Raw genomic sequence first — 12,712 nt, 5'->3', positions numbered from 1 at the left:
AATAGGATGCTTGTACTTCTGTGTCTGGGGTTGTTTTCTTTACATTGTGGAGCATTTTGACTGACAGATATATGTGGATTCTCTAGCCCTAACACATAACTGGGAGAGGGGGATGGGTCACGTCTAGGGCAAAGGTGACAAGTCCGGACACCCTTTCTGGTGCGGCGGTGATGCGGGACAGCAGAAGCTCCTTCATGGACCCAATGAGGGAACCCCATCATCAGAGTCCCATCGAGATGGGGGGGGTGAATGTAGCGCCTGCACCACCTATCAGAAGCCTGATCCTAGCCTGCATCCCAGATTGGCAAATGGGGATGCAGGCTCGGACGTGGGCTGGGCCAGGAGGCAGAGCAGGAAGGCTTCCCTTGGGTCCGCTCCCTGGCCATTTAAACAGCCCTCACCTGGGGCCCGACCTGCTTTTCCCTTCTCACTCTGCCCTTTATGTGCCTGGTGCAAACAGTAGTGTTGAAACGAGTGTTTGCTTACTATCCTTCAGAATTCATTGTTCAGATGGGAAGCAAAGACATTTCAGACTGAATCTGAACTACCTATCAATGGAACACTTCTCCCAAAGGCAGGAGATAAGCTTTATGCCAAATCCCTCTTCACCTGTAGTCAACTGTGCCCTCCCGCAAGAAAAAACAAAATTATCTGGAGGGTTGGGGGGACACCTGAGATGTGATGCTGGAGGTTACAGGGGGAGTTGGCAAAAAGAATCATCCTCACCCCTTCCTCTAGCAGGGAGATTTCACTATATGGTGGTACCTTCTATCAGTGGAAGGTGGGATAGCTCAGTCAGTGAAAGCACGAGGCTCTTAATCTCAGGGTCATGGGTAGGTGACCCTCTTGGTCCCTTCCAGCTCTAAAATTCTATGATCCTTTAATACTATTAGTCCTTCCATGAACAGAAAGGCCAGTCTGGGACACATACTTTTTCCTCCTTGTTTTTGTTGATAACAGCAACAACTGCAAAACATTGGCAACTCTATTAAAGAAAAACAGTTTATGCCTAAGTTCTCCATTCCAAGCAACTACATTCTTTCTTTTTATCATCGTATTTGTTAGGGGGCTGCGTGTGTGGATGGTTATTAATGGGGATGTTTTCAGGGATGTTGTAACAATTCCTCTTTCATGCAGCACTTAGTTCTGCCTTGCTCACACAATCTTTTTTCCCCCAAAAAGTAAATAAAAATATTACACTGAAGAACCTTTAAGACTGGGTGAAAAACATCATTTGTATATATGAGACCAGCTAAGGATCTGGAAATATGAGAAAGTCATTTCATGGAATCCTGGCCTGGTATCAGGAAACTGTGGAGAAGTAAACATTACCTCTCATCTACTGACCATGAGGTCATAGCATACTCAATTATGAAAAGTAATTTATAAATGATTTCTACATATTACCAGTTCTCTAAATTCGACTCCTTCAGAGAAATAGTTGGTCGGTGTTTCCCTGTGTTGTTGTCCCTTCTGCTCCTGATTGCAGCTTTTGAAAAGCAAACATTTCATATTTAAAAGGGAGGAAGTGATTTTAGTTTGCGGATGAAGCCAGGCAGAAATCATCTGAGTTTTCAGCCTTTCCAAATGTGTGATATGAAACTGCAGCAGCAGCTGCTGCAGATTCTTAAGAGGGTCGAGACGAACAGATGAACTTGCTTTTCACCAATTATAATTAATTGGCACCAAGGTGTTTACATTTCTGCTGTCATCTACATGCATTAGCACTAGGTTAATGTGCAAACCGTAAGCTAAATTATGTACTATATAAATCTTTTCATTAGATACCATGCCCCTTCTCCTTACTTCCTGAGAGTAACCTTTGATCTTCCATCAACAACAAAAATAATTACCATCTCTGCCCAACCTGGGTTTATCCATGTAAGTCAGGAATAGCTGCTGCACAGCTGGACACAGATGTTCATGTCTCCATACCTAAGCTCTGCAGAGCTTTCCACAGTCATTTATATCACTCTTGTTATGAGTTTATCAGTGTCCATATGTTGCACATTGTAAATGTACTGTAATATTCAGCAAATTTCAAACAATAATGAATCAGAGAGGGGGTGGGAAATAAAGGAAAAGAAACAGGAAAAGGCAGGAGAAAATGGAAGCTTTCCTAACACTTTAATTATGTGCCTAAGTCTAGATTTATTTATTTTTTGATAATGGATGCAAATGTCAACTCTCATCTGCTAGCAATGATTCAATCATCTAGTCAACTGATTTATCAACTGGTCATAACAACAAGTAGGAACTAAACCTCTTTCTTACCTGCCAAGTATATTTCAAAGACATATAGGGACAAAGCCAACCTGTAAGACAATAGCACCATAACCAAAAGCCTGTCCTTGACTTAATGTGGATTGTGAACTCCTTGTGCTTCTTTTAATTCCCTCTTGTTCTCCTTCAATTACTGCTGTCCCATACTGTCTCCTCCCCAAAACCCAGAGATTCCCTATGCGGTCGATGTAGGACTCCTATTTGGATTTTCAAACATTGGGACTGATGCCAGATAATTAGTTCAGTCCTGTTTCTAGCCATTACGAAGCAGGGTTCACCCCATCATAGGTGGTGAAATTGGATGCACCCGATCCCACTCCCACCACCTCCATGCATTCGTACAACATCCGAAAAGGGCTAATGTAAAGAAGCAAGGACCCAGCCCTGGGAACAGGTCTCTCGTTCTGTTCAGTAGCCTGGTGCCTCAGCCAACCATTCTGCAATGAAGAGTGTGTCCAAAGGAGCACATCAAAGTTGATCCTAAGACTCTCTTCACCAGCCTGCATACCACTGTTTCCGGAAGTGGTTCTGGTTGGAGGGAAAGCAGCAATGGCCCCCAAGCACTCGGAGAATGCCAGTTCAGGTAGACCTCGGTTGGCAAAGCACTTTCTATGTCCATGGCCAGATAACCATAAAATAATTAAGGCATAATGTTTAGGGATCCTGAGCATGCACTCTTGGTGTGTACATTTTAAAAAGGGATGGGGAACGTCAGAGCTAAAAGCCATATGCTGCCCTCCAAGTCTCTGGGGGCTCTCCCTGTGTCACAGCTGTTTCCCACACCACACCCCTTCATTGGCTATCCTCCACCCTGCCCACAAGTGTTTTTGCCCCACTATAAAAAGGTAAAGGTAAAGGAACCCTGACAGTTAAGTCCAGTCGCAAACGACTCTGGGGTTGTGGTGCTCATCTTGCTTTACTGGCCGAGGGAGCCGACGTTTGTCTGCAGACAGTTTTTCCGGGTCATGTGGCCAGCATGACTAAGCTGCTTCTGGTGAAACCAGAGCAGAGCACAGGAACCTTCCCGCCAGAGCAGTACCTATTTATCTACTTGCACTTTGACATGCTTTCGAACTGCTAGGTTGGCAGGAGTTGGGACCGAGCAATGGGAGCTCACCCGGTCATGGAGATTTGAACCACCGACCTTCTGATCGGCAAGCCCTAAGTTCAGTGGTTTAGGCCACAGCGCCATTATAGTGTGTCCTTTTTTACTATGATGGTGCCTATTGCCTGTCCAGATAGAGGATGGAGCGGGGGTGTGGGGGATGTCAAAATTCTGACTTCTTCAGTGCTGGGATGTTGTCTACTGTAGAAAGGAAAAATGCACACACAAAAACTTTTTTTTTACTCAGGCCCACCCACTAGTACTGGTATGCAGCCCCCCAAAGGTTGCTCAAAGGGGAATATGGCCCTCAAGCTGAAAAAGTTTCCCAGCCAGTGATTTAAAACATATTGGTGGACCATGGGGATTGGGGGGGGGGGGCAGACCACCTAAGCCAGCCCACCCCTGCTGCAAAGTGATGTGTGTATATCCATGAGTATACACACATTACCTCATTGAGTACACAGACACTCTTATTTGCTGCATTAGTAAGCCTACGGTGCATTCTGATACCATAGACAGTCATTTTCTGGATCTAATTAAAACTCCCACTTTGGTTGATTTGAGTATATGAACAGGCAACAGAAGGGGCAATGTTCTGTCCCACACAAGCTTTCACTTGCCCTGTGCTAGAATAGTGTCCTCCATTATGAAGCAAAGACCATGTCCTCAATGTAAAAGTGTTTCAATTTCAGACTGTTCTACGAATCAGCTGCTTAGTGTAAATTTCAGCTTTCTAGCTATTGTGGAACTGGAGGTAGCTAAGTCATTTGGGGGTATATTTTCTGTTCCCAGTTTCAAGGGAGAGATGTATGCCCAATTTTCAGACTTATCTAGCAGTCAGGGCGTGTTGGGCTAGGTGTGTACAACATTTCAGCTTCTTGACTCCTCCATTTTGAGAGAGCAGGGTAAGAAACAATCATTCCATTTCCAGTCATTTTTTGTAATCAATATTTTTTGGGGGACTATGTGTACACAAGTTGTATTTTCTAAAGGCGAAAGATTTCCTAAAGGCCTCTAACCATTTTGACATGCCTCCAGTCTGTGAAACTTACATATGATGTGACTGGCCCCATTCATACATAGAGCTAAGCCAAACCATGGCTTAGCACAAAGACACAAGTGTGCTGGTTCCCAAGAGGAGTTGGAAGCTCCCTTGCTCTTCTGTGGCCATTTTAACTCAGTGCATTGTGGCAGCCAAGCCAAGGTTTGGCCCAGCATCTCATTGTCCAAGTCTAGGTTTCTTGCCCAAGGATGATAACCAGGATCTGTAATCAAGGTTTGATTGGGGGAAGAGAGAAAAGCAGGTGTGAGTTCTTCTCTTGGGGTCAGCCATTGTAAGACATAGTTTGGCTTGCCATATTGTGCAAGCCAAGCCAATGTGTATGGATTTCAATGAAGGAAGAAGCATAACAACTTAAGTGTGATTACAAGTCACCCACTGAGCTCAGTGGAGCTTATTCCCTGGCAGGCGTCCTTAGGATTGCAACAAACAGTGCCTGTAAATGCCTGAAGAAATACTGAACTTTTCCGTGTATAAGACGAGGTTTTTATACTCTAAAATAATGTTAAAAAACTGGGGTCGTCTTATACACGAATAGTGCATTGGGGGGATGGGGAGACTGGTTCCAGCTGTGACCTGCAGCTTGTCAGTGGTGATTTGGTGGGTGATTGGTGGCTGTGGCAATTGGGCGTGCATTTGCTGGCTGCTGTTTGCGAGCGGGCAGACGCTTGTGGGCTTCTGCAGTGCGAGCGATTGTCAGCTCCCCAACTAAAGGCAATCCTCCCCCCAAAAAGCTCAACACCTCTGGGTCATTTCCCCCCATTTTCTTAAAAATAGGGGGCGTCTTATGAACAGGGGTGTGTTATACACGGAAAAATACGGTACTTCCTCATTATTGATAAGGTAGGAGTCAGACAAAGAGTGCCGCCTCATGGGGGCGAAACTGTTTTGGGCTCCCTCAATGTTGAGGGGGCAGAGGAGGCCAAGCACAAGAGAGGAGCTGTCATCCACTGAAGAGGCTCAGCACTCAGTGCTCAGCTCGGTGCGCGGCACCACTCGCGTGGGGTACTTGCCACATGCAGCTTCCCAACCACGAAATGTGACGCATGTGCAATGTCAGGCCCCTCAATCTTTGGCGCGAGGTGGCACCTCCAAGTCAGACACTCAATACCAGGCCTTTGTTTCAGTTATTTTATTCAGCTGTTTTACTGCTTGTATTGATTATTGAATTTTTATCCCTCCTTTCTCCCAAAGAGTTTGAAGTTAGCCATGTTACATTGCGAGTGTTTAATGCTTTGGTACATACATAGTAATTGTAACATATGAGTACAGAGCATGTCCAAGTCAGCCAGCTCCTACTAGGGATGGCAAACCCAAGCCAACTTCCCTAATAGGTCTAAAGGGAGAGAGAAAAAGTAAGAAAACAGATTCTTCTAAGCCACACCTGAGAAAGGGAAAAAAGTGACCAACTTGGCAGGCAGTATCTGTGTTCTATTTCCTGAACAGGGTCTGTGCAAAAGCTATCCCTAGGAGAGCTGTTAGCCTTAAATAATAAAGCAGATAACATGCACAGTGGACAGCAAGTGAGCTTTGGAGATAAACAAACATCCTGTTATTTAATAACACAACAGCGCAACAAAAATGGATGGCACACAAAGGCTAGCTGTGCTCCTCTCAGAATTCCCCACACTATTTCTGGGCAGAGAAACTGGGATGGGGAATTCATCAGATTTCTCCAGTGGGAGGAACATTTTTGAAAGGCGAGACTTGTTATTAGCAGCAATACCACTTCTCACTTCTCTGTCTTGTGGCGTAGAGCTGCAGAGCTGCCCTCCCAACATCATAGTGGACGTTGGAGAACAACACTGGGTGCTATTGTGGATGCAGGAGCTTGGGGAAAATGAAGAGTAAGGGTGGCGGCCCGCTTAACTAAGACAGCAACCCTAACTCTCAAGTGGGAGGACTGGGTCTGAGTGGGGCAGTTGGAGCCACCACTCGCACTGGCTCCAGCCTGACATAGCAGAGACATCTGGACTGGGCCTATAAATGCAAGGTAGACTGAAGTGCAGGGGGGTTCCCACGAAGCAAGACATAGTGATAACAGCAAAAATCTTTACTGAACTAACAGAATTGGACAATGCAGCAAACTGCTTATATACATTTCTGAAGGCCTGGGCCACTCCCACTTTCAGCATGATCGGCTATCTAAACTCCCAAGTTGCGAATCATAACTCAGAGTTTAATTGGCCAATGGCAGTGGCCCAAATCCTGAAATGTTCTGTGATTGGATATCATGTATCAAATCAGAACACAGGCGCTCAGAATCCTTAGTCCAGACTCAAGCTCAGGCAAGCACAGACCACTGAATACATAACATAGACCACCACATTAAAATCCAGCAAATCATTGGATACACCAGCTCCATCCACTCCCTGCCCTCTGAAACACCCCAATTCAGGGATCTCCTGGTGACTGCTGGTATGAGCTTCCACCTACACTTTCAGTAGGCATAGCAGGGTCTTCTGCAGCAGTGGAGGTCTCCCACTGGCAGAGCCAAACAGCCACTGCATCCAAACACCACTTACAATGGCAGATCAAGGGTTTGGATTGCTCCATTGTTTAATAACCCTAAATAAGATTCCTTGTTATAAAGTCATTATGCTGTTAGTTCTACTTGAGATATGATGACTTTATGTGCCCTCCAGCCTTAAGGCTGTTTGGCTATTTATGGAATCAAATATTTGCGTTCTCCCCCTCGTTGCACTTAAAACATATTGTTACTATACAAATATTCAGAATACAAATGTATCATAAATGGACAGTAATATCTGTAATAATAGTAATAATAATACTTCACAGAATACAAAATGGAGAAAATAGGTCGCTGCCCCAAGGATAATGAGACAATTTAAAACAGAGAGAGTAAAATTTGCCCATAGAATATGGTATTGACTGCATAGGAGCTACTCAATTTGTCTAAGTTTGCCTTTATTTTTGTTTGAAAGGAGAAGATTACTAATTTGGTATTACTTTTCATGAGGAGTTATGACACGCTCATGAGAGTTTTTTTATTTACTCTTTGCAGCGCTATTTCTAGCTTCTTACATCAACTGCCTCAAGAAATGCAAGGGATTTAATTTTCTAGAAATTTAGTTCTATTTAGGACAAACTAGTAGCTTCCAAAAGGGTTACAAAATGATGGGCTCCAAAGTAAATTGAATCAAGTAGATTAGTACTTGCCTATTAAACTGCAATTAGCTCTTGTAGCAGCAAGACATCGTTTCCTGTAGTTTGTTTCATATTTAGTTAGCTGCTTTGGGAATATAATCAGGAATCCACTGTGGTCTCTCAGGAGCCAGAAAGTTTAAACTAATTAAAACTGGACCAAGAAAACTCTCTTTAAGAATCTTGCATGAAAGTGTAATGACCTTGGCCATTGACTTGCAAGGAAATGTTATACAAGTATTTTTCAAATTGACAGACACATGGAAAGTGTTTTATTAGCTACTGTGAGAAAGAGGTATGCTTGGACGCATGTGCAACTAAAATCCCAGTAGCGTATAGCAAATACAAGCCTTTGGAGCATGTGAAAATTATTGTGCCAGTTTCCTTTTTCCCCTAAACAGAAGCAATGGTAGCAATGCATAAGGAGAGGGGGGTGGTTTGGTTTTTGTTTTTCCTTGTTTACAATATCTTTTCACTGATGATGCAATTGCAATGGTGGGTTGGAACTGCAGAACCTTGATGCTTTGTAATGTTTGCACTTCTGTCAATGTGTTGTTTATATTCTTCCTGAGCAGATGTACTCCGTTTGAAAACTTAAGTAACTATGGAGTCAATCCAAAAATTCTGTTCTACACTCAGAAGGATGCATTCCGTAAGTGGAACTCTCCTTCCATGAATGGAAGCTCCTTTGCTGGCCAAAAGGAGCCAACTCTGGATAATAATGGGTTATTCCTGTTCAGCAAGTTTTCCATATAATATAGCCAAGAAAGAAAAAAGTCATGGCAGAGCAAACAAAGGTTTCAGATTTATTAGATCTTAAAATATAGACTTGTATTTCAACAGAACATTTCAAAGAATAATATAATCTTCAATTTCATACACTCAAAATGGTACACCTTTATTCAAAAATATATTACTTAATGTACCCAAAATACACTTTTCAAACTTTATTTAAAATAAATTCAGTTCCAAATAACCACAACCTTTAATCTATCTAAATCACAGGCAAATCCATTTCCTTTTTAAATGCTTCTCAGATTAATTTTAACCTTCATGATTTCTCTTCAAAACAGCAAGTCATAAAAGATACCTATATTAAAATGCATTACAGTACATGAACTGCAGTTTAACTAAGTAAGGCTTTGTGGTAAATTTAAAACATAGTTAAAAGCAGCTGGAATGGGAGGGGGGGTTGTCAAAAAGAACTCTTAACAGACGTAATTGTTTAGTATTTCAACAGATTTTTTGAAAGATATTTTAAAAACAGGAATAAATGTTATTTGTAAGTGAGATAAAGTAATTTTTCTGAAACGCCATACAGCTGACCGCATTTTTCTGCAACAGTGTGCACCCTCACTTCCCCATCACAGACACAAATCCTATTAAATAATGCTTGAAGGTGAGATTAGGTAATCCAAGAAATAAGTAAATGAGCATTCTTCTTAACTTAAATAATGCTCTTTGAGGACTGGTTTGAGGGCATTTGGGGCGGGGGGGGGGGTTATTCTCTGCTTATTCTCCATTTCATTAACTCACTCACTGGCTCATGTGTTTTGTTTTGGTCGATAAACACAAACAAATCCATCGCAGTAGTGTTATAGTTTAATAGACCAATAGCATTTACTTGAGGTAAGAAGGTTGTTCTTCTACATTCCACCCTGCCCTGCTCCTCTAACTTCAAAAGCTATGGACCCAGGCAAAAAGCAACCCCCAAAAGCTTAATGACTTCAGAAAAATTTGCAACCCCACAAGCAAATAGAGGTAACATAGCTCCTATGGTTACACTCCTTCTGCTAAAGAAAATAGCTTTGACAATTATATGCAATTTTTCAGCCCCTGCATTTAAACTGCCATTTATTTATTTAAACACGGTTCAGCGTTTTTCTTTATCTAATGGAGTAGAACTTCTAAAAGGAGAATTGTTTTTAGCTAAGCATTTTCTCTCTCTCTCTCTTTCAGCCTTTCCTCAGTGCCTTTTCTAAATAAATAGCCCGCCAGAGTTTTCATTGGCACAATGTAGCCAAATGTATTCAATTTCCTTTAACAATATAAAACAGTCACGGGAGTTCTGGGGTTTCTGAGTTAAAGAGAGAGAACTATACAAAGGCTTTTTTTAAAAAAATGAAATAAGTCTCAGCATGATTAGCTGAAAATCTGCCTTCAATATTCTAGTACATACTAATATAATAAAGCGTTTGCAATATCATTCATACAAAAGAAACTATATACCTTTAAATAAATTAATGCTACTATGTACATAATACTGTACATGAATGAAAAATGGCATAAACTGGAATAAGTTGTTTAAGGTCCTCGTTTCCTTACAAAAGGCATTCTATCACCTTTACTATCATTAAGGAAAAAAGATATTATTGAGAATCTTCTTTTTTACAAACCGATTCTAGTGGCAACCACATGATCGCACTACCATGTTTCTGTACTTTTTCAAAATAACATTTGAACTGTCATCAAAATAGAGCACAGAGATTGCATTCAGTTTCGTTGGGGCACAGCAAGGCTTAGGGACATGATCTGGGAACATCAAATGGACCTGGAAAAGACAGAGAGACAAGTAGGACTCAGCTACATTCATAAAGATAAAGTGCATTATATGGGTTATAACACTGTGACACCAGATGGCGCTGTGGAGTCCCTTTTTCACCAGTGGGATTTCCCCGTATGAAGTTTACAATGCATTTAACTGAACAGTTTTTTTGATGTGTCTAGATCCAGCCGTAGTCAAACTACAGCTTTACTTGCACAGTCGTACCTTGAAAGTCGAATGGAATCCATTCCGGAAGTCCGTCTCACTTCCAAAACATTTGGAAACCAAAGAGCAGCTTCCGATTGGCCGCAGGAAGCCAATCGGAAGCATCGTCGGATGTTTGGGTTAAAAAAAAAAAAAACACTCGAAAACTGGAACAATCACTTCCAGGATTCGATTGTTTGGGAGCCGATTTGTTCGTGAGCCAAAGCATTTGAGATCCAAGGTACGACTGTAGAGTTATATCCATACTTTCTGCTTGCGTTGACATACAGTAGGTACATTGGATTGTATCCCATAAAGGTTTCCCAGTTGGTCATGGATTTGCACTACAGAAAAACCCATCCCTCTCTTCTCCCCATGAGTCCCCCATGCAGCCTCAAATCTGCTCTGGGGCTAGGTGTGGAGAAAAGGGGATTGGAAGTCCCACTGTGCAAGTGGAGCTCCTTATGCTAATGGAGCAACTTCATTGGATTTGAGTTAGGGCTAGACTAAGTTAGTTGAACTTAGATTCCATTGCAGTTAATGCAACAAGTTGGCAATGGTTGTACTTAAATTCCACTGATTTCTCCTTCAGCCACAGCGGGCACCAGTGAATGGAGCTCAACTCAAAGGTTCTGCCAGCCAGCAGGAGCAAACTCAGGATTCCAGCCAATGTAAGTATGTTACGGTGCTCCAGTAGCGGTGGCAAGGGTGGGGTGAAACCACAGCTTATGTGATTGCTTTTTGGAAGGAGCAGGGAAGAGACTAGAGGAGGCCATTCCATGAAATGGGCTTGGATAACCATATGGAAGGCAATGCTGAACAGCTTCCTGAAATGAATGGGAAAGGTAGTGGAAACATTGGAGACTGAGGGAAAATACAGGGTCTTTTGTACTTGAAAGCAAGTTAGGAATAATATTCTGCACATGTTGGGTGAGTTGGGAAGCAAGGAGGCCGTAGAGAAGGGAGTTGTAATAGGAAGGACAAAAGAGTATTAAAGCCAGGATAAAAACTTCAGCAGTAATAAGTTTCGTTTGTTTGGTAAGACTGTTAAAATCTGTTATAGCCATCTGCCCAGCAGTGATATAAGTCTGTAGTCTTTGCCAGAGAACACAGAACAGGCAATCGGGAAACAGCTTTTATATAACTGTTACCACGAAGAGATCTTTTACCAGGGAGAGATCTTTTCGAACAATCATAAATCCTTTAAACACACACACACACACACACACACACACACACACACACACACACACACAGTGTTTAGTAGAAATAAAATGCACATGCATTTCCTAAGGTTGTTTAATAAATAAAATGAAACTGTTGGGAATGTGTGTGTCTAGTTTAATTTTGTAGGGACTGTGGAACTATCACGGGCTTCTCACTTTGGGAGGCAAGGGGAAGCACAATTCTCATTTTATCATTTCTTGCCTCTTTCTCATTTGAAGATGGAACAGATTAATAAGAATAGTGGTCAGCAGTAATACTGCCAAAGTTAATGAATGCACTTAGGAATGTGAATTTTCCCAGCTTGTAATGCCTGAGTGTAACCCCTTCGCCTTTAAATTATTCCTCTGTTTCTAACCTAAATAAATAATATTTCTAGATTTTGCACATTCTGCAGTCGTCATACTAGGTGCTCACATCTAAGGTTAGAAAGAAATTACTTTAATGCGTCACATTTCACATAATTTTTTTTTGTATGTGTGTATACACACACACAATTGACTCAGGAATTTCCAAGTTCAAATAAGCCAAATACATCCCAAAGGCATGCATTAACCATGTGTAGCCTGATTCAGCTGTAGTGTCTGAGAAAGTTAAGCTGCTGGTTGTTGTTTTTTTCAAAATGTGGTTAATAAAACTTTTCTTGGAAAGCTACAAACCTCATTGGGAACAGCCTGGTTGAAACCTTCACTTAGGTAGAAGGAAATGAACAGTAAATGTCTTTAAATATTTTTAAAATTGGAAATGCCTATCATCACAAGACCCTTTTTTGATTGTTTCACAGCAAGTGTCCTAATAGAGGAAAGATACTTATTGACAATGTCAGCATAGAGGTGTCTGTTTGCTACAGTCTTGGAGCCCAACTCCCATGCAGTAAGTATGTTAGAAAACACTGGCTACAATAAGCCAGTCTGCCATGTAGGAATCCCAAGGACTAATTGCCGAAAACAAAAGGCTGACCCTTATTGGAGTAATGTGATCACAGTGGAAAGGACTTTATTACAAGTTGTATGCATGAGCAATTAGTTCCCCAAACTGCACCCTACACTGAATTCTAACATTCCTAATTTGAAGTAGAACATGCCAGACTTTTGCATGTACAGTGGTACCTCGGGTTACATACGCT

At 41.9% G+C, this 12,712-nt stretch overlaps 1 protein-coding gene across 2 annotated transcripts in view; it reads right to left on the bottom strand.

Annotated features, from left to right (window-relative positions):
• Window positions 1-8,406: 8,406 nt before the first annotated feature.
• The window catches only part of BMP5 (bone morphogenetic protein 5), a 59,087-nt gene continuing 54,781 nt past the window's right edge, over window positions 8,407-12,712 (bottom strand). For both annotated transcript variants that reach the window (XM_079970524.1, XM_079970523.1), the window contains one exon: window positions 8,407-10,164. In XM_079970524.1, the coding sequence (XP_079826650.1) occupies window positions 10,015-10,164 (150 nt within the window). In that variant the 3' untranslated portion in view covers window positions 8,407-10,014. The remainder of the gene's footprint in view (window positions 10,165-12,712) is intronic.

The sequence above is a fragment of the Podarcis cretensis genome (genome assembly GCF_951804945.1).
Source record: "Podarcis cretensis genome assembly, chromosome: 3".
Lineage (NCBI taxonomy): Eukaryota > Metazoa > Chordata > Lepidosauria > Squamata > Lacertidae > Podarcis > Podarcis cretensis.
The sequence above is the reverse complement of the archived record's forward strand: the minus strand, read 5'-3'. Positions and strand labels throughout refer to the sequence as shown.